The following is a 21,439-nucleotide window of genomic DNA, read 5'->3' as shown; positions in this document are numbered from 1 at the left end:
CTTGTGTCTGGTTGTTCTGGTGTGCAGTGCTCTATAGCATTGTTTTGAAGGTAGGGGTTGAAACAGTTTATGTCCGGGATGTGAGGGGTCTGTAAATATTTTCACAGCCCTCTTTTTCACTTGTGCAGTATACAGGTCCTCGATAAAAAGCAGGTTGGTAGTAATTGTTTTTTCTACAGCCCTAATTACTCTCTAAAGTCTGTGTCTGTCTTGTTGGGTTGCAGAAGTGAACCAAACCAAAGGTGTCACAGATAAGGATCAGTGAGAAACAGAACTCATGTTGCTGCTGCTTCTACTTGTGCTGCTTCTGTGGCCATGGGGAGCCTGTGGGGTGCTCAAAGCCAAATGCCTCCTAACTCTGAAGCAGAGTCAAATAGACCCAAGCAATCATTACAAACCAGGAGATTATTTCATTAGTGGCATACTCTCTGAAAAAAAGGGTCATTTTCAAACATTGCGGTTTTATAGAAGTCCATCAACAAAATTTTACTCGTAAGTCTATCTTCCTGCTCTGCACTAGAACCTCTCCATATCCAGTGACTGTCCAGTGAATGTCTCAAAAAACACCTCCATGAAACAAAAACACCATTGAAGGCCACCTAACATAGTCTCTCAGACTTTGCCTCGGCCTCAGAGCTAGGGAGAATAAGTGAGCCTTCAGCAGCTTATGAACATCTTCCAGGTGGGAGACAAATCTCCTCAAATAGTTACAATATGATGTATATAAGAGAACTAATAATAAAGTGGGTTTTTTTAGCCATTCAGTGTCTTAAAAAAAATAACAGAATTTGAAAATCCCTAACGTTACAATAAAGTATGGAAGCTATCTGGAGAGATCAGCCACCTCTATTAAAAGAGAGGAACATTCCATCAAATATGGAATAAAATGCTTGAAAACTGATTCATGAAACTGACATTGTGTTAGTGTACCTGGAAGACTGAAATATTGTATGAACCAAAATTCCCTTGAAATATCACATCAACCAAAACTCCATATCATTCTTAGGCTTTTACTGTGGTAATATTTTGAAAGTTTTCAATTTTGAATAATATTTGAGTGGATTTAAAGTATTGTTAAGGAAGAAAAGTGAAATATTATTTTAATTGATATACTTGCAGACTATCACACCCATATTTTTGGAAAAGCCTGCCCTTCCTTTTCACCATGGAGGACATCAATCGGAACAACCATATCTTACCCAACATCACCCTGGGTTATAACATCTATGACAATTTCTTCAAAATAGAGATGACTACAGAACCTTTGCTGGATCTCCTTTCAGATGGGGAGGCCAATGTGCCCAACTACAGGTGTGGAAGGCAGAGAAACACAGTGGCTGTTCTGGAAGATGCTGAGACTGGCATCTCCATCCAGATTTCAAACATGTTGCACACCTACAAAATCCCCCAGGTGCGTCTTTCTTGTGGAGAGAGTTTTCAGTCATGGAACTTTCAGTTAGAAGTCCTCTGATGCAAATGAAAAGCAGAGTTTGATTATGAAAACAATTATGAAAACAATTTTGCACATTAAATTTAAAATATCACCATCTTTAATTATTTTCAGGTCAGTTACAGTTTTGCTTCCCAAATTCTGAGGGATAAAACACAATTTCCCTTCTTCAACCCAATGTTCCCTGCTGAAGAAGTCCAGTACCAAGGGATGGTCAAGCTGCTGCTCCACTTCAGGTGGACCTTGGTTGGCCTTATGACTTCAGAAACTGACCAAGAGGAAAGGTTCATAAGGACAATGTCTTCTTTGATGCTAAGAAATGGCATTTGTACAGTTATATATCAAAGCTTTCCACTAAATATGCATCAGATAGTTGTAGAACCTGAACAATATTTCAAATGGAGAAAAGTCAATGTGTTTGTTTATGGTTCGGGGATTAATGCATTCTGGAATGGAATGGTGATTCTACAAACAATACTTCGAAATTTTCAGCAACATATTCTGGATAAAGTCTGGGTCACTACAGCTCACTGGGACCTTAATTCTGATTTCATGTTTGATCTTCGTTCCCTTAAATATGTTTATGCCATTTTTTCCTTTTTGATACAGAAAAGGAAATGGGGAAAATATGACTCTTTTGGTCTCTTCCTCCAATCCAAATTTAAATTTTTGAGGAAAACCTTTAGATGTGGATTCATTAAGGATGCCTTTTCAGTGAAAATCTGGTGGCGATGCAGACAGAGAGAAGATCTGGAGGCTCTGAAGAAAGAGGAGATTGATCGGTTCCTGGCTCAGGACAGTTATCTCATTTACAACACCATCTGGGCTGTGGCTAGGGCCTTACATTCAGCTAATGAACATACCTCCAAGCGATCAGGGAGGAATGTCTTTACGAAAAGGGAAGCTCCCAGGCTGAAAGTTTGGCAGGTATTTCTTTCCCACCCAGAGATAAATCTCCCACAGATGGGAATGATTTTAAAGTGGCTCTCTTAGTTAAAGTGGCTCTCTCTCTCTTATTCTAAAAAGATACATCATCCTGAAACGTAAATCCAACTTAGTTGCAAATTGTTTGCAAAGCAAAAAATGAATTGTTCGCCTCCTCCTTTCAATTACTTGTTTTTGCAATATTACCATTTTATTTTTATTTTTATTTCAAAGGGAATGCTTTTACATCCCATCACTTCAGCTATTCTTTTTCAATTGAAGATCTTCTTGTAACTACTTCCTTGGCCAAGATATTATGCTGTGTCCACATCTCAATACTTTGACCTTTTTCTCTGGAAATGGAAGGACTGCTGTGTCCCAGTGAACCTACTGATTCCCACCTGATAGGTTGGAATAGTCTTATACCTCTGAGCCCCAGATGGACTGCCCTTCTTTTGAAAGCCTCCCTTTGCCCAGAGCCTCTTTCCATTCCTTGGCTACAACCAGCTTGTTTCTTTTGCCTCAGTATGGTTGCAGAAAGCAATGGATGGAGAAAGAAAGAAGTCTTTTGAAAGGATCACTTGGTCAGCACTGGGAGGAATCTTAACTTTATTTGAACACAGAGAAAATAATGTTACAAATTCTGGCAGTGTAGATCAATGGATCTTTACATAATATTTCTGATTTGTAAACTCTTCATTTCCTTTCCAGTTGCATTCCTTCCTTCAAAGTTCTCAGTTCCACAATAATTCCATAGATGGAGTATATCTGGATGAGAAAGGAGATCTGACAGCTGACCTGGACATTGTGAACTGGGTCATTTTCCCAAACAGATCTCTCAAGGGACTGAAATCTGGGACTGTAGCAAAAGGGGCATCCCAGGATTTTAAAATTACCATCGACCAGAAGAGTATCACAAAGTTGGAGACGTTGAACAAGGTGAGAATAATATTTATTTTATTCCACTCAAGGTGGCAAAAAGAGCACTATAGTTTTTGTTTCTATTTTTTATTAATAATCTTTATTGAACATATTTTCACAATTAAAAACACATTTCCACTCATTACAGCATGTTCGTACTTGTTTTTACTCACATTGACCTACTTCTAAATGTGTAGGTTATTACTAACTATCATTACAGTTATTCCTACATTCACTTTAAGGCATATTTTCACATAGTTATTTCCATAATTATTTCCATGGTTATTATTTCATCTTGCCATAACTCCTACATATCTTTCATCCATCTGCTTTATGTCTACCTTCCAACTAATTGTACCCTAAGTTCCAAATCTCATAGTACTCTGTTTCTTCTCTGTCTTTGAATTCTATTGATAACCTATCCATCTCTATGCATTCTAAAACTTGTTTTATTATCATGGGGTTGGAAGGAATATTGTCACATTTCCAGTTCTGGGCAAAGTCAATTCTTGCCTAAGTTATTATATGAATGATTTTATTTTATTATATTGATGATTTTTTTTTGCCAATTTTATATCTTAATATACCCAATAAAAATACCTCTGGTTTTAGTTCAGTTTTTTGTTTTGTAATTTCTTCTAGAAAATTATTGATTTTGAGCCAATATGTCTTAGCTTTAGGGCAGGTCCACCACATATGGAAAAAAGTTCCTTGTTCACGATCACACTTCCAACAATTTGCCAACCTGTTAGGGAACGTTTTAACCAGCCTTACTGAAAATAAGTGCCAGCGATAGAACATTTCATACAAGTTCTCTTTATAGGCTGCTGATAATGTTAATTTGTAATTTGTTTCCCATTATTTTTCCCAATCTTCCAATTCAATGGTATATCCAAAAAGTTTAGCCCAAATTATCACTGTCTCCTTTACTGTTTTGTCTTTCATTCTAAATCTTAAAAGATAGTTATACATTTTGGTAATCATTTTTCTCCTATCCCCTGTAGAATTTTATCCAATTCTGAGCACTGTACTTTTTAGAAGGGGTGGCGGTTTGCTTTCAATGCCATCATGTTACTTGATTTGGCTCTCAAGATTGCCAATATCTTCACAATCTGTAAATATTGTTACTTCATAATCTTTAAACTAAAATTGAGGAGGAGGGTGGGCAATTTTCATTACCTTTAGAACCAAGCAATTTCTAAGTGTTAGAAATTCTGTTTATAGATAGCACCACAGAGCAAACAAAGAGTACAGTCACCATGTGCTTTAGTGTTCAACTGTTTAACTGTAACAGGAAACCCTATTTAGAACAAAACATCATAGCATATATACCATAGATCCAAACTTGTAAACACTGCCATCAACTGCCTGAATACTGCTGTAGTTGTTGCATAAAAATACATATCCAACAACGCATTCCAACGATTAATCAAATGTTTATTTTCAATGCACAACATATGTACAATGAAATTGAAATTTATAACAATAACCAATTTAAAATTTAATAACCAATCATATAAGGAGTCAGGGAATAAAGAGAAACAAGAAAGAAAGAAAGAGAGAGAGAGAGAGAGAGAGAGAGAGAGAGAGAGAGAGAGAGAGAGAGAGAGAGAGAGAGAGAGAGAGAGAGAAAGAAAGAACATAATGAGGTATTATATCTCTGTTTCCTTAGCCCTTGCCTCTTTCAAGGTGTGTGGAAAGCTGTCATCCTGGATTCAGGAAGGTGGCTCAGGAAGGGAAGCCCATCTGCTGCTACAACTGTCTTCTGTGTGCAGAAGGAACCATCTCTACCAAGGAAGGTGGGTGATAACAGAAAAGGGGCAGGCACATTTCATGAAAAGCTAGTTTGATAGGCATTTTTAAGCCTAGCTTTAAGTATATATATCTTGTAATACAGATAATTTACTACATAGATAGTGATAAAAGTAATGTAACTGAAACCAGAGACAGGGTATTAAAAGAAAGGATATCAATGAGGGCTTGACATTAGAAGGGAGAGCCAGTTTGGTCTAGTGGTTAAAGCATCAGGCTAGAAAGCAGGAGATAATGCATTCTAGTCCCTCCTTAGAAAGCCAATTGGGTGACTCAGCCTGATTCACCTCACCAGGTTCTTGTTGTGGGAAAATAAAAGAAGGAAAGTGTGTTGAATATAAAAAAAGGAACGGACCTTGAAGAACTTCTAGTCCAACCCCCTTGCTGTCTTGGCTTGTTAAGTAGTTAAGTAGGAATATAAATAAATAAAATGATATTATGGCATTTCTTGCTCTTCATTTTTTTCTGGGCATCCATGGAGAAATGGTGAAATTCATATCCCTGCCTTGCTTTGCCTTGCCTGTGCATAAATTTAACATGTATAACATGCCAAGTACCCTCTTTCCCCCACTCCTTCCCTTTTTATTCTTCCTTTAAAAAGCTTCCATATCAAAAATGAGGAACATTTTCTTTTTGGAGTCCCAGAAAGGACTGTAAAACTGTGGTTGTTTTTTTTATCCATCCTCAAGGGACATGCCCAAGGAGATGGAAACCATTGGTGCTTGCTTTCCTGGGATGGTTGTGAGGATAAAGAAACAGGGGGATCCAAGAGCCAGGGGAGTTAGTATACAAACAGGAGATCTGGCCATTTCTTTGATTAAAGTGGATGGTGGCCTTGAATTTGCAAAGGACCATTTAATAAAACAGCTTTCTTACCAGCTGGTTTACAGCATGAGCAGCAGCAGTTGAGTTCAGTGGAGAAATATCTTCCATCTTAAAAGAATCAGAGCTGAAATGGGATCCCCATTTGAGTCTTGATCCAACCTTGAGTCCAATCCTTTATTCCTTCTTCTGCTTGAACTACTGTAGTCATTGACCATCCCTTCATTACTCATTGGGGGTGGGGGGGCTGTGAAGTACTTTGTATTTCATTTCTAAAATGCAATTCATGGAATCTAGAATTCCAATTTCCAAAACGTTGTTTGCCTACTACCTTTCTCCAAACACATTCATCCACACATCAGCAGTTTCACTCCAACGATGCATGGGAGGGAAACACCTTTATGTAGATATTAAACTTTCTCTTTTCAGATGCTGAGAAATGCACCAAATGTCCAGCAGATCAGTATCCAAATATCAACCAAGATGGCTGTGTACCTAAGATTGAAACGTTCCTATCCTATCAAGAACATTTGGGGATCATCCTAGCTTCCCTCGCCTTGTTCTTATCTTTGATAACAGGCTTAGTCTTGGGAATCTTCATTAAATTTCAAGAAACTCCCATAGTCAAAGCCAACAACCGGGATCTCTCCTACATCCTCCTCATCACCCTCCTGCTTTCCTTCTTGACTTCATTCCTATTCATTGGCCACCCAAGGATTTCCACTTGCCTGCTCCAACAAGTGACATTCAGCAACATCTTCTCAGTTGCCATTTCTACAGTCTTGGCCAAAACTGTCATGGTGGTGTTAGCATTCTTGGCTACAAAACCAGGGAATAAAGTGCAAAGATGGTTAGGGAAGACCTTGGCCAACTCCATCATCCTTTCTTGTTCAGGTGTCCAAGTTGTTGTCTGCAGTATCTGGATGGGCACTTCTCCCCCATTCCCTGAGCCAGACACACACTCACAATCTGGTTACATCATTCTTCAATGTAATGAAGGTTCTGTTGCCATGTTCTACCTTGCCCTAGGCTACATGGGCTTCCTGGCTGTCATCTGCTTCATGGTAGCTTTCTTTGCCAGGAATCTACCTGGGGCCTTCAATGAAACCAAGCTCATCACCTTCAGCATGCTGGTCTTCTGCAGCGTATGGATATCCTTCGTTCCCACCTACCTGAGCACCAAGGGGAAGTACATGGTGGCTGTACAGGTCTTCTCCATATTGGCTTCTAGTGCTAGCCTGTTGATCTTAATTTTCCTACCCAAATGTTACATCATTATTTTAAGACCAAAGTTGAATACAAAAGAATATTTGATGTCAAAATAAAGTAGCATGTTTATGTGGATCTCAGAAATGTTAGTTAATAATTGTAACAAACAGTACTTTTATTTTATTGTTCTTTAAAAAAATTACCCCCACTAAGTATGGGGTCTCAATCATTTCAACTCCATCATTTCTTCAAGTGATAGAAATGTACTACAATGCTTTACACTGTACAACACACTTGTCAAACTCAATAGTGTCACATGATGTATCCTTACTACCATGACATTTTTTTTGCCTTTGTGGAACTGGGGTGGGTGTGGCCTGATCATGATGCATCCAGCCCACAGGCCATCAGTTTAACACCCCTGCTGTACACAGTAATTATATTACAGTGATTCTGCTTTTTCTCTTTGTTGTTGAATGTAGGAGAATTCCCCCAAAATACATTTTAATCAGAGACCAGGACATGATTCTATGCCAAAGCCAGAGGTGATATTCAGAAGATTCTGACCAGTTCTGAAGAACTGGTAGTGGAAGTTTTGAGTAGTTTGGAGAACCGGCAAATACCATCTCTGACTGGCCCTACCCGATCTCTTCTCTGCCTCCCGAGTTCCTGCTGATCAGCTGGGTCTTCTTTTGTTGTCCAGCACAGGAGAAGAGAAAGGGCAGCAGGTTAGTGGGGTGGGGAGGGAATGGGATTTTGCAGTAATCTTCCCCCAGGAGTGGGAGGGAATGGGGATTTACAGTATCCTTCTCCTAGAGTTGGATGGGAATGGAGGATTACAGTATCCTTCCAAGGCACTCCCACCAAACTACACCCACAGAACTGGTAGTAATTATTTTTTAATCCCACCACTGTACAAAGCTCACCAGTTATCTTTGAAACTCAGTGTGATGACCCAGGGTGAGATACAAAACAAACACAGTCACAGAAAACAGGTGAAGCCCTTTTTATTCCTTCACTTTGCTTCCAAACTCTGAATATCTTTTATGGAAGACAGAAAAACTCCCACACAAACAGTTACACGAAGAAGGAAAAAAGCAACACAAACTAGGCAAGATAAGGACTGGAGGATGTCCACACTGGGAAGGATGTCAAACTCAGAGAGGAACTATAAACTAGAGATATTTACATGCTTTATTTCCAGAGTTCGCCAGTATGCAGGTCCATACTCTTATTCAGTTGTCACAGCTGCAGCCCATGAAGAGGATCAAGGCCCTCTCCTCCTGAGTAGACCACGTCTCTTCCCTTATTCTCTCCTCCCTGTGTGTCCTAGGATGGATAGAGGATTGGCCTCAGTCCTCCTCTGACTGCTCAGCCTGCCTCTGCCCTTCCCCAGCCTCCTCCACAACATCCGGAACCACACTTCCACTCCCTGTTGGCTGTTCCTCCTCTCCCTCAAAGTCAGTCTCCACCAGGGGCATGACATTCAACTTCTAAAACTGTTTGCAGGCTGTTTCTGTTATCAGAGAATATTGAGGGGTGATTCTTTTCCCAAGTGCAGTGGCTCTGCCCTACATAATTTACGGGCCTCCCACAACCATGTTTCCCCCCTCCTCCCAAGGTATGTCAAAAATCACATTCTCCAATGAAGCACTTTCATGGGCTGCAGAAAACATGCCCCTTCCAGATGAGCTTAGTAACCTGAGACACAATCTGGAAAAGGTATTCATGGAATTTCAGAACAATGAGCTGCTCCATCAAATCCCCCCGTCCTTCTTATGGCAACTTGAGAGCAAGCCAGGAATGCTTTACGAGTTGACAAATGGCTTTAGAAGAAACATTTGTATCTTGAGATTCAATGGTTGTTATGGGAACAATGATGAAACCGACCATGAGTTGCAAGGCCACATGCCTTATGTCTCAATCATCTGTTAAACAGTCCTATTCATCTGAAAACAGATTGTTCCAGCCGTTCAGAAGTTCCAGTGTTTGTATGGCTATTTTGGGGGTAGGGAGGTGTTATATTTTAACTGTAAGCCACCAAGAGTTACAAAAGTGAAATGAGTGGCAATATAAATTGGGAAAAATAAAAATTAAGTGCAAAAATTTATGTTATTGCAACTGGAACAAATGGGCTTTGTTAAAAAATTCATTCAAGCCATTGAAACGATATACCATGAACACACTGCAAAAGTTATGGTAAATGGAGAACTAACAGAATCTATAGATATAAGAAAAGGGACAAGACAAGATTGTCCACTGTGACCCCTGCTGTTTGTGTTAACATTGGAAGCGTTGAATAGGAATATTAGAAAAGATAAAGAAATAAAAGGAATAAAAATCCAAAAGGAAGAGTATAAATTGCAAGCCTTTGCAGATGACCTGGTATTTATATTAGAAGACCCATTGGAAACAACAGCTAAACTAATAGAAAAAAAATAGAAGAATATGGAAAAGTAGTAGATTTGAAAACAAACAAAGATAAAACAAAGATACTAACAAAGAATATGCTAGTAAGATGAAAGAAAGAGTTGGAAGAAGTCTTAGAAATGCAGGTCACAAACTAGGTTAAGTATTTAGGGATATACATTACATCAAGATGTAGCACACTGAAGGAGGATAATTATCTTAAACTCAAACAGCAGATTGCGACAGATTTGACAAATGGGGAAACTTACAATTATCATTGATTTGGAGAATATCTACAATTAAGATGAATGTATTGCCTAGAATTTTATATTTATTTCAGACAATTCCAATCTGATTAGGGAAAGAGTTTTTTGAAGATTTAAATAGAATTGTGTTGAAATATATTTGGCAGGGCAAAAAAGCAAGAATAAAACTCAAATTGTTACAAGATGCAAGAATAAGAGGAGGGTTTGCCTTGCCAAACTGGGAGTTGTATTACCAAGCAACAAATTTGATGTGGGTAAAGGAATGGATAACATTAAGAAACAATAGACCATTGACCTTAGAAGGGCATGACTTGCTGTTGGGATGGCATGCCTTCCTTTGGTATAAGGGAACTAAAACACAGGGGTACTTTAGAAGACATTATATTTGAGAGGCATTGTTTTTGAACTGGGAGAAGATTAAAAAGACAATATTATTTAAAAATTCCATTATGGATATCTACCATTTAAGCTTTTTCTTATCTAATAATATATAAAACGGAACAAACAGTTAGATATGGTGAGATATTGAATGAAAAAGGTGAACTTAAATCGATGCAAGCATTGGAAGAACAAGGTTTAAAAATGAACTGGTTTTCATATTTGCAAATACAATCCAGATTTGATAAAGATGTTAAAACAGAAGGTATTTATGATAAGTTGGCTGACTTGGATAAAATTTTGATGAGTACTGATGAAAAGGTAATTAAAAAACTTTATGGACACTTATTGGAATTTAAATTGGAGGAGGAACTAGTTAAAGAAACGATGATTGCTTGGGGGGAAAATTTTGGATATGGGATTAATTTAGAAAAATGGCAAAAATTGTGGTCTCAAAATTATAAAATGACAATGTCAACTGCATATAAAGAAAATCTGTATAAGATGTTTTACAGGTGGCATCTACCCCTGAAAGAATTGCGAGAATGTTTAAGAACAAATCGGATAAATGTTGGAAATGTCATCAGATAACTGGTTCATATTACCATATGTGGTGGACATGCTCAGACACAAACAAATATTGGAATAAAATTCATACATGGTTGGAAAAAATGATAAAACAACATATAGACTTTAAACCAGAGGTCTTTTTATTGGGGATAATACTGGAAATATACAACAAAGAGTTGAAATATTTGATTGTGAATGTATTAACAGCAGCTAGGATTGTAGTTGCTAAGAATTGGAAAAATGATAAAATACCTATGCAAGAGGAAGTTATTAAGAAAATTATGGACTGTGCTGAAATGAGTAAATTGACATTTGAAATTAGGAAACAAGAAGATAAACAATTTTATATGATATGAGATTTGTTTTATCAATGGTTGGATAAAAAGGCATGGTAATGTAATAGACTAGATAATTTTGTGATAGAAATTTAATAGATTGATATAAAACATAATATAGACATACTGGTTGAAATTATAACATAAATTTTAAGATAAAACTTGGAACATCTCATATAAAATGATGGAATAAAAAGTTTAATCATGAATGATTAATAACTGATAAATATATAAGCATATGTTAGTTTGACAATGTGAAAACTGATATGAATTGTGAGTAAATGACTACAAAAGGATAGCATAAAAGATTTGCAACCAACTAACACACTGTATGTATATAAAATGGAAGATGTTTTTATATTTTTATGTTTTGTATGTGTTTTGTTTTTATGTTATGTTTGTTTTTAAAAATAAAAATTCTTTATAAAAAAAATTAAATGCAAGAATGGTTGAATTGACAGACTATTCCAACCCAAAAAAAAGTCTAATACCCATTTTCCATGTAGCATGGTCCTTTAGAAATGTGATGATTTGCAGATAGTATTTCCCAAAGTTAGAGAAAGACCAAGAGAGTTTGCGAATAAGAACAGATTTTAAACAGATAATCAGAGTTGGAAGGGACCTTGTCGGTCATCTAGTCCAACCTCCCATCCAAGCGGGAGACCCTACACCATTTCTGACAAATGGCAGTCCAATCTCTTCTTGAAAGTCTCAAGTGATGGCGCTCCCACAACTTCCGAGGGCAAGCTGTTCCATTGGTTGATTGTTCTCACTGTCAGAAAGTTTTTCCTTATTTCCAGGTTAAATCTCTCCTTGTTCAGTTTCCATCCATTATTCCTTGTCTGGCCTACAGGTGCCTTAGAAAATAGCTTGACCCCTTCCTTCCTGCGGCAGCCCCTCAAATATTGGAAGACTGCTATCATGTCTCCCCTGGTCCTTCTCTTTACTAGACTAGCCAAGCCCAGTTCCTGCAACCATTTGTTGTATGTTTTAGCCTCCAGTCCCCTAATCATCCTGGTTGCTCTTCTCTGTACTTTTTCTAAAGAGTAGGTGTGGTCTTACTAAGGCTTTATAGAGTAGTATTAGTACTTCCCTTGATCTTGATTGTATCCCTCTGTTAATACAATTTAGGATTGCATTAGCTTTTTTGGCCACTGCTGCACACTGCTGGCTCATATTTAGCTGGTTGTCCACTAAGACTCCAAGATCCCTCTTACAGTTACTGCTATTGAGCCTGGTTTCCCTCAGTCTATATGTGTCCTTTTGGTTTTTCTTGCCTAAGTGTAGGACTTTATTTTTCTCTACATTGAATTTCATGTTGTTAGAAATGGCCCAGTGTTCTAGCCTGTCAAGATCCATCTGGATCTTGAGCATATCTTCCTGGGTGTTATCTATTCCTGCCAGCTTAGTGTCATCTGCAAATTTGCTAAGTTCACCTTCTATTCCCTCATCTAAGTTGTTAATGAAGATATTGAAGAGTACTGGGCCTAAGACAGAACCTTGTGGCACCCCACTGCTTACTTCCCTCCATGTAGACTTAGACCCATTAAGGACTACTCGTTGAGTACAATTTGCCAGCCAGTTGCAAGTCCATCTAGTGGTGGTGCTATCTAGTCACTTTTTTCTAGCTTACTAAGAAGTAAGTTGTGGTCTACTTTGTTGAATGCCTTGCTGAAATCTAAATATATTAAGTCCACGGTATTTTGCTGGTCTACCAATTTAGTCACTGTGCTGAAGAATGAAATAAGATTGGTTTGGCATAATCTGTTCTTAACAAATCCATGCTGATTGCTATTTATTACTTTACTTGCTTCTAGATGTTGGCAGATCTGTTTTTTTATTATCTTTTCCAGTATCTTCCCAGGTATTGATGTTAGGCTGATTGGTTTGGGTTGAAGCTAGCTCAACTACAAAATCTTACTGGGTGTGTGTGGAGATTATCCTGTTAGGATGGGTTACTTCTGAACAGAACCCTGCTTTATTGATTTATTGATTATTTACAGGACTTTATCAAAAAGATCTGGGGCTGTCAATCATGGAGAAATTGGCCTCTTCAAAGTCTGACACAAGATATAATCTTGAGATAAACACAGAGTATCTGTTCAAATCTATTAATCCGTGGCTGAAAGTTCTATTCCATTCGATTATCCAAATCATGGAGATTTATTTGTTGTCTTTATGTTAAGACCCTGGAGACTTTTCTGCAAACTTCCCCAAAAGTTTAATAGAAAGATGTCGGTAAATATTTTTGATATCAATATCAGTCCTACAAGAAATGTTAGGTGGAGTCTGTGTCAGGAAATGCTGGGTACACACAGAAAGAGAATCAGGAGGTAGTTTTAGATAAAGCAGAATCTGTGTTGATGGTCCTTGGCGGATTCTGATTAAATCTGAAGCTTCTGTCAGGAAAGAGATTTTGCTTTCTTCCACCTCTTTTTTTCTCTTAAAGAGCAAGTGACAAAGGGAAGTTTAAGACAAGAAGACAGTCATGTTTTTGCTGCCTATCTTTCTGCTGCTTCTGTGGACAATGGGATCTGGTTTGATGTTCAAAGCCAAATGCCTCCTCACTCTGCAGCAGAGTGAAGTGGACCCAGAACATCATTACAAGCCAGGAGATTATCTGATCAGTGCCATAGTCTCTTCAATGAAGGCTAGGTTTCCATTATTAAGCTTTGATAGAAGTCCTTCAACAAAATTCTACAAGTAAGTGAATTTTCCTGAACTGCATTACAGCCACTTCAATCAATGTCTACAGGTCCCGCCCTTTAAAATTGCAAAGTGATCTCTCCTGATCTCTTGTCTTTGCTAGCATAATTCTGATCTCATCTTCAGCTTCTGTTGTACACCGTAGATCAGGAAACTAATTTCAAGCTTTAAAGTATAACAACCAAATCATGATATAGTTCCATGATATAGATACAGCTCTATGGAGGAATTACTGAGTCTGTCATCTGCACCTCTAAACTGTCTGGTTTGCTTCTGCAACCTAACAAGACAGACACAGACTTCAGAGGATAATTAGGACTGCAGAAAAAACAATTACTACCCACCTGCCTTCAATTGAGGACCTGTATACTGCATGAGTCAAAAAGAGGGGTGTGAAAATATCTTCACACCCTTCACATACCACACATAAATTGTTTCAACTCCTACCTTCAAAACAATGCTATAGAGCACTGCACACCAGAACTGTTAGATACAAGAACAATTTCTTCCCCAAATGCCATCACTCTGCTAAACAAATAATTCTCTCAACATTATCAAACTATGTACTAAGTCTGCATTATTATTACTATTAATCCTCCCATCCTTCCTTTCATCCATCCCCTCCCACTTGTGACTGTATGACTATAACCTTGATGTTTGTATTCTAACAATTTTTATTGACTGTTTCCTAGTATGATTTGATTGCTTATTGTACCCTATGACTACTGCTAAGTTTTATACTTATGATTCTTGACATATGTGTCTTTTCCTTTTATGAACACAGAGTGCATATGCACCAAAACAAATTCCTTGTGTGTCCAATCACACTTGGCCAATAAAGAATTCTATTCTATTCTATTCTATTCTATTCTATTCTATTCTATTCTATTCTACTCTACTCTATCCCACCCCCCAAATCCACAATCCATTATTTGCTAGAGTGCAGACTCAGAAGAAGGAGTGAAATCTCTTCCACCCCACTCCAGAGCTGGGCTCCTATCCATGGGACACCTGGAGCTTCAGGTGTGGGTGTGTCAAGTGGAGGTCTTTTGATGGGTGAGATGTGTGTTGTCAATGAGTCTTGTGATTGGTCTTGTGATGCTAACATAGGAACTGATAGACAGGGAAAATATATCTCATTTTAATTCACAAGTTCATGCCAGAAATGAAAAAAGGGGTTTTTTTAAATGAAAAAATAATCTATTGGTTGGCAGATTGCTTTAGTTCTTTATTTGTTTATAGAATTTACAGTGTCTGTTTCTGAGTGACCAGAACTAAAAGAAGAAATAGAAACAGGAAAAGAATCCAAGAAAACTCCCCAAAACAACAAGAAGTAACCTACACTGGAGGCTCAGATTAGACTCAGAGAAAATAACTTCTTTAATAGCTTCTGAATACCATCCATGCTGGAGCCATTTTGAATCAGTCTAAACTTTAGTGCCAATTCCAAAATTATTGATAATATCTAGAATATAAAAGATATAATCGATCATTCCTTTATCTCTCTGAGTATATCAATCATTTTTCCTATGACAGAGGAAGTAGCTCATTGAATATGGAAAAATATGTTAGAAGACCAGCACGTAAAGTTCAAATTGTGCTAGTTTAACCAATTAGGAGAGTGTTATTATTTATTTTTATATTATTATTATTATTATTATTATTCACAAGAAATTACAGTGTATACAGCAAATGAGATAACTATCCTGGGTTTTGTAGCACAAATCACTAGTTGAACACTTCCCAAGCGTTTAGGACTGTGTGATGTATTTGTGGATTATGCAAGCAGATCCCAGTAAGGTGGCCTTTTGCAGCTGACTAATGGTGCAAGCACCAATTGTTTTTAAGTGCTTGCCCAGGTCTTTAGCCACAGCACTCAGTGTGCCAAGTACCACTGGAACCACCTGCACTGATCTATGCCAAAGTCTCTGCAGTTCGATTTTCAAGTCCTGATATCTTGTGATTTTTTCAAGTTGTTTCTCATCAATTCTGCTGTCACGAGGTATGGCAATGTCCATGATCCACACTTTTTTCTTCTCCACAATCATGATATCCAAGGTATTGTGTTCCAAAACTTTGTCAGTCTGTGTTCAAATGTCCCACAGTAGTTTTGCATGCTCATTTTCAACCACTTTTCAGGCTTATGATCCCACCAGTTCTTTGCTACAGGCAGATGGTAGTTGTGACACAAGTTCCAGTGGATCATCTGAGTGACTGTGTTGTGATGTTGTTTGTAGTCAGTCTGAGCTATTGTCTTGCAACAGCTCAGTATGTGATCGATGGTTTCGCCTGCTTCTTTGCAGAGTCTGCATTTGGGGTCATCAGCAGATTTTTATGTTCTGGCTTTAATTGCATTCATTCTGATGGCTTGTTCTTGGGCTGCAAGAATCAGGCCTTCTGTCTCTTTCTTCAGTGTACCATTGTCAGCCATAACCAGGTCTTTTCCTTATCTACTTTTCCTTGGAACTTTTCAAGGAGCTGCCCATGCTTTGTTACACCAGCTGTCAGCCCAAGTTTGCATTGCTGTTTCCTATATTGATTCTTGGTTTGCTGCACTTTGAGCAGCTTCCTATTGTTGACCTCCATCAAAGCTGGTTCAACACTGTCTTTCACATAATCTACCAGAGCATGCTTCTCTTCTTCAACTGTCTGCTTCACTTGCAAAAGTCCTCTGCCGCCTGCTTTTCTGGGCAAATATAGCCTGTCAACGTCATGATGATTTATGATGATGATGATGATCATCATCATCATCATCATCAGTTAATATTTTGGAATATTGCAAACTGTTTGGAAGAAAACTTGTGATTGGGTTTATTAAAAGTATTATCCTGGAATGGAAGCTAAATATTATTTTCATTTGTACCTGCAGAAGAGCACCCAAGCTTCATTGGAAATTTATGCCCTTCTTTTTTCCCATTGAGGACATCATCAAGAATGACCATCTCTTACCCAACATCACCCTGGGTTATAATATCTTATATATTTCTTCATGGTAGAAATGGCTACAAATCCTTTGCTGGACCTGCTTTCTGATGGAGAGGTCTAACTCCACACCTAACTACAGGTGTGGAAAGCAGAGAAACACAATAGTTGTTCTGGAAGAGTCTGAGACTGGTATCTCCATGCAGATTGCTACCATGTTGGGCACCTACAAAATCCCTCAGCTGTGTCTTTCTTGGGGAGATAGTTTTGAGTCATGAAACTTTGAATCAGAGTTCTTCTGCAAATGAAAAACATGGCTCTTTTATGGAAATGATAAGAGTTGGGTGTTGCTTGGTACATATAAAATATCATCTTCCATTTCTTTCAAATCAGTTATAGCTTTGTTTCTAGAATTCTGGTGGGTAAAACATATTTTCCTTTCTTCTATCCGATGTTCCCTACTGAAGGAGTCGAATACCCAGGGATGATCCAGTTTCTCCTCTACTTCAAGTGGACCTTGGTTGCTCTGGTGGCTCCTGAAACTGACTAGGGGGAGAGGTTCATGAGGACAATGTCTTATTTGACGTTTGGAATGGCATTTGTGCAGTTATATATGTTGGGTATATGGATAATCCAACTGGTTTGGTTGAATAAATATGTAAACCTAGGATTAAGTGCTATGTAGCTTTAAGCTAGAAACTGCAATGTCATTGTGGGTGCGGTTGCAGGCAGCCATATAGGTAGGAGGGGAAACGTAATAGCCCCGGCTTCTGGATGCAACTGTCTGAGTCCGGCTTCTGGATGCAACTGTCTGAGCCCCAGCTTCTGGATGCACCTGGTTACTGTTCCAGGTCTGCTGCCTACTGTTGTTGGAACGTCTATCTGCTTACTTTGGAGGCTACTGTGCCAGATACCAAATACAACTGAACACATGGACTGTTTACTGGTGAGCTGAGGATTCAGCATTGTATTTGAGAGAAAGGTATCTGAAGAAGAAGATTACAAGCAGATAAAGACATTGTATTTACTGTTTAAAAGACTTGATAACTGGATTGATAAACTGGATACTGATATATGGACTGAATGACTATTCTTAATCTCTGTATGAATTAAATACCTATTTAAACCACAAACAGTGTATTTTGTCTCAAGTGTGTGTATACTCCTGGGCCCAGCCTCACTCTCATTTGGCTGCCTGGCTTGACTGCTGCTGCACACTCTGCTAGGGGGTTTATCCCCAATCACTAACATTGGTTATGGGCCCAGCAGCGTGCACAGTCTAGCTAACCAGGTTATATCTGAGAGTTAGATTTTGGTCAAGAGTTACACATTACTGTAAAGACAAACTGTTTGTTAAATAGTTATTTTTCTCCAGAGCAATGGCACAAGTAAATTTGCCAAGTCTGTCCATGATAGCCAGACTAGATGGAACAAATTATGTTTCATGGTCAATGAAGTGCAGTTTACTGCTACGAAGAGAAGGTTTGTGGGACATAATTACAAACCCACCAGATGTATCAAACTTAGATCCCAACGATGAAGAGGATTATAAACTGATACAGGACTATGAAAGAAAAAATGAACAGGCTTTGTGCATCATAGGTCTCACCCTGTCTGACCAGCAACTCATTCATATCCGTGGAGTGGAAAATGCTGCAGAATGCTGGGATAATCTTAAAAGGATTTATGTTCGAGACAGTGTAGGAGCTCATATCAATCTTACACGGAAGCTGTTTAGAACACATCTTGAGATAAATGGAGATATGTTGACTCATTTAAACTGTATGAAAAGCATTTTTCAACAACTGCAAGAAAAGGAGCTTGTATTTAATGAGTTGCAACAAGTATACATCATATTGTCTTCTCTGGATCGAAGCTATGATGATTTTGTGACTGCATTGGAAGTATTGCCAAAAGACAGTTTATCAGTAACTGAGATAACTGGCCGGCTATTAGAGGAAGCCAGGAGAAGGAGTGAACGTGACCAGCTGAGGGAAGATAAGAATAAGGAAGAGAAATTATCTTCAAAGCCTGAGAGAAACCAGCTGTGTAAAGGAAAGCACCCGGAAGAAGAGAAGTTATCTTCAACGGCATACACAATTAAAAAGTGTTTTAATTGTGGAGGCAGAGGACATTTGGCAAGATTCTGCAGAAAAGGAAAAGGCCAGAATTTAAAGAAGCCAAAGAAATCCTCTGAACTGGCCATGTTTAGCAATTGTGATATTAAGAATAATAAGTGCACACTGGAAAGGGATAACAAAAAGGTAACTGCAGCTTTAAATGGAGCATTGTATGTCTTACATGATGGTAAGAAAGGGAGGCACAAACTGTATTTAATAATACCAAGCCTCATGATGAATGTATCCATTTATTGCATAGACGTTTGGGGCATGTAAATTTTAAAATGCTAAAACGCACAGTAGAGTTATCTGAAGGGATAAGGTTAAAACCCTGTGATAAGTATTTGCGTTGTAATGTCTGTTGTGAAGATAAGAGTAAAATATTGCCTGCAAATAGGCTAAATGTTTTTAAAACCACAGAACCTTTAGAGGTAGTATTTGCAGACATTATAGGTCCAAAGAAACCCAGTATGGGGGGTGCTCGATATATACTGAGCATTATGGACCAGTACTCTAGATATGGGTTTTGCTACCTAATGAAAAGCAAAACTGAAACATATCAACATTTCTTCAACTGGTTAAAGTTTGCAGAAAGAAAAAGCAAACGGCAACTGATAACCTTGGTGACAGATAATGGTACGGAGTTTGTTAATAGCAAATTCCAGAGTAGATTAAAGGCAGCTGGAATAGCTCATAAGACATCTGCACCATACAGACCACAACACAATGCATTTATTGAAAGGCGAGGCCAAACATTGCAGGCGATGATCCGTACTATGTTAACTGATTCTGGGTTACCTGATACTTTGTGGGGGGAGGCAACAATGTGTGCTAATCATTTATTAAATAATGTGGTTAACTCAACCACTGGTGAAATACCATTCACCATGTGGCATGGCAGGAAGCCTGATTTGAGTTACCTGCACACATTTGGTGCACCAGCATGGGTGCATATCCCTACACAACTCAGGCGTAAAGGGCAACATAGAGCTAAACAATTTTTCTTCGTTGGTTACCAAAATAACCATAGGGCATATAGATTTTGGGAGAAAGGCACATCTAAAGTGTTATGTAGTGCCAATGCCCAATTTCTAGAGCACGTAGGATGGGATAAGTTAGAGCAGGATAGCAATAACCAGGTGATTATTGAATCATACAGAAATCCCATTAAGTATCCCTGTAACTTTAAGAAAGAAGTAAAGGAAGAAGTACAGGATGAAGTACAGCCCCTAGATGAAGAAATAGCTGAGCAAGATGAGGAAAAGGACCAGGTAGTAACTCAACCAAGCCCAGTAATACCCAGAAGGACTACACGTGTATCTAGACCGCCTGATAGATACCAGGCTAATACAGTGTGCCAGGTAAATAGAGTTCCATCTACTGTGGATGAGATAAAAAGATATCCTTCTAAAGAGAAAGACAATTGGTATGCAGCAATTAATAAAGAATTGAAGTCTCTGAAGGATATGAAAGTGTATGAAAACGTGAGATTACCTAGTAATAAAAAACCCATTGGCTGCAGATGGATTTTTAAAATAAAAACAGATAAGGATGGAAATACGATCCATAAGGCAAGGTTAGTAGCCCAAGGCGTTAGACAAAGTGCAAAAGACTATGATGAAGTATTTGCACCTAGTCTTAAAGCAGCAACTTTAAGGGCAGCCTTAGTGTGGGCAGCAAGCAAGAAATATATAGTTAACCATTTAGATGTGGAAACTGCTTACTTGCATGCTCCACTAAGACATACTGTATATATGAAAAAGCCTAGTGGATTTAAAGGAGACAATAATAATGATAATGATTGTTGGTTATTAAAGAAGAGCCTTTATGGTCTTAAACAATCGGGCTATGAATGGAACCAGTATATTGTGAAGGAACTGACCAATATAGGATTTAAAGCTGGTTTAGCTGACCCATGTCTTTTTAAGAGAGAAAAGAATGGGAAAATATCATTATTATTGTTGTTTACTGATGATATTGCTCTGATAACTAAGACTAATGATGAAGCAGATGAAATAATTACATCATTAGCCAAGAAAATAAAAATCAAGCAATTAGGGGAGATAAAGAGATATCTAGGATTGAATATACTGAGAACACAGAAAGGGTTTAAGATATCTCAGGAAGATAAGATATCTAAATTGCTAATGGATTATAAAATGGAACTTTGTAAGCCTGCAAAGACTCCAATGAGTCAGGATATTTGCAAAATGGATACACAAAGTCCCAAATGTGATAAGGAACTGTATCAATCCTTGATTGGTACCTTATCATATATTAGCAATTGGTCAAGGCCAGATATTGCTTTTAGTATTAATCAGCTGGCACGACACAATAATGATCCGCTTCAATGTCACTGGATAGCATTGAAAAGAATCCTAAGGTATCTTAAAGGAACATTACACCATGCACTGTATTTAGAACCAGAAGGTGATCTCATATTGAGTGCTTATGCAGATGCTAGTTTTGCAGCAGAAAGAGATACTAGAAAGTCGACTTCAGGAACAGCCATAATGCTGGGTAAGACATTAATAGGCTGGAAGTCAATAAGGCAACAGCGTATAAGTTTGTCTACTATGGAGGCAGAATTCTCCT

At 38.2% G+C, this 21,439-nt stretch overlaps 1 protein-coding gene across 2 annotated transcripts; it reads left to right on the top strand.

Moving 5' to 3' along the window:
• The first annotated feature begins 228 nt into the window (after positions 1-228).
• Positions 229-10,756, top strand: LOC148126732 (vomeronasal type-2 receptor 26-like). Of its 2 annotated transcripts, none has more exons than XM_087923287.1 (6): positions 229-492; positions 1,120-1,411; positions 2,060-2,377; positions 3,086-3,313; positions 4,968-5,094; positions 6,359-10,756. In XM_087923287.1, exons 1-6 carry the CDS (start codon positions 278-280, stop codon positions 7,252-7,254), a joined length of 2,076 nt encoding a protein of 691 aa, XP_087779413.1. In that variant the 5' UTR covers positions 229-277; the 3' UTR covers positions 7,255-10,756. The 2 variants fall into 2 exon arrangements, with proteins under 2 accessions (XP_087779413.1, XP_087779412.1); XM_087923286.1 differs by having other exon boundaries at positions 1,565-2,377.
• The last annotated feature ends 10,683 nt before the right edge of the window (positions 10,757-21,439 follow it).

The sequence above is a fragment of the Pseudonaja textilis genome, chromosome 2 (assembly GCF_049901715.1).
Source record: "Pseudonaja textilis isolate UNSWEBS1 chromosome 2, rPseTex1.2, whole genome shotgun sequence".
NCBI classification, from domain to species: Eukaryota; Metazoa; Chordata; class Lepidosauria; order Squamata; family Elapidae; genus Pseudonaja; species Pseudonaja textilis.
The sequence above is the reverse complement of the archived record's forward strand: the minus strand, read 5'-3'. Positions and strand labels throughout refer to the sequence as shown.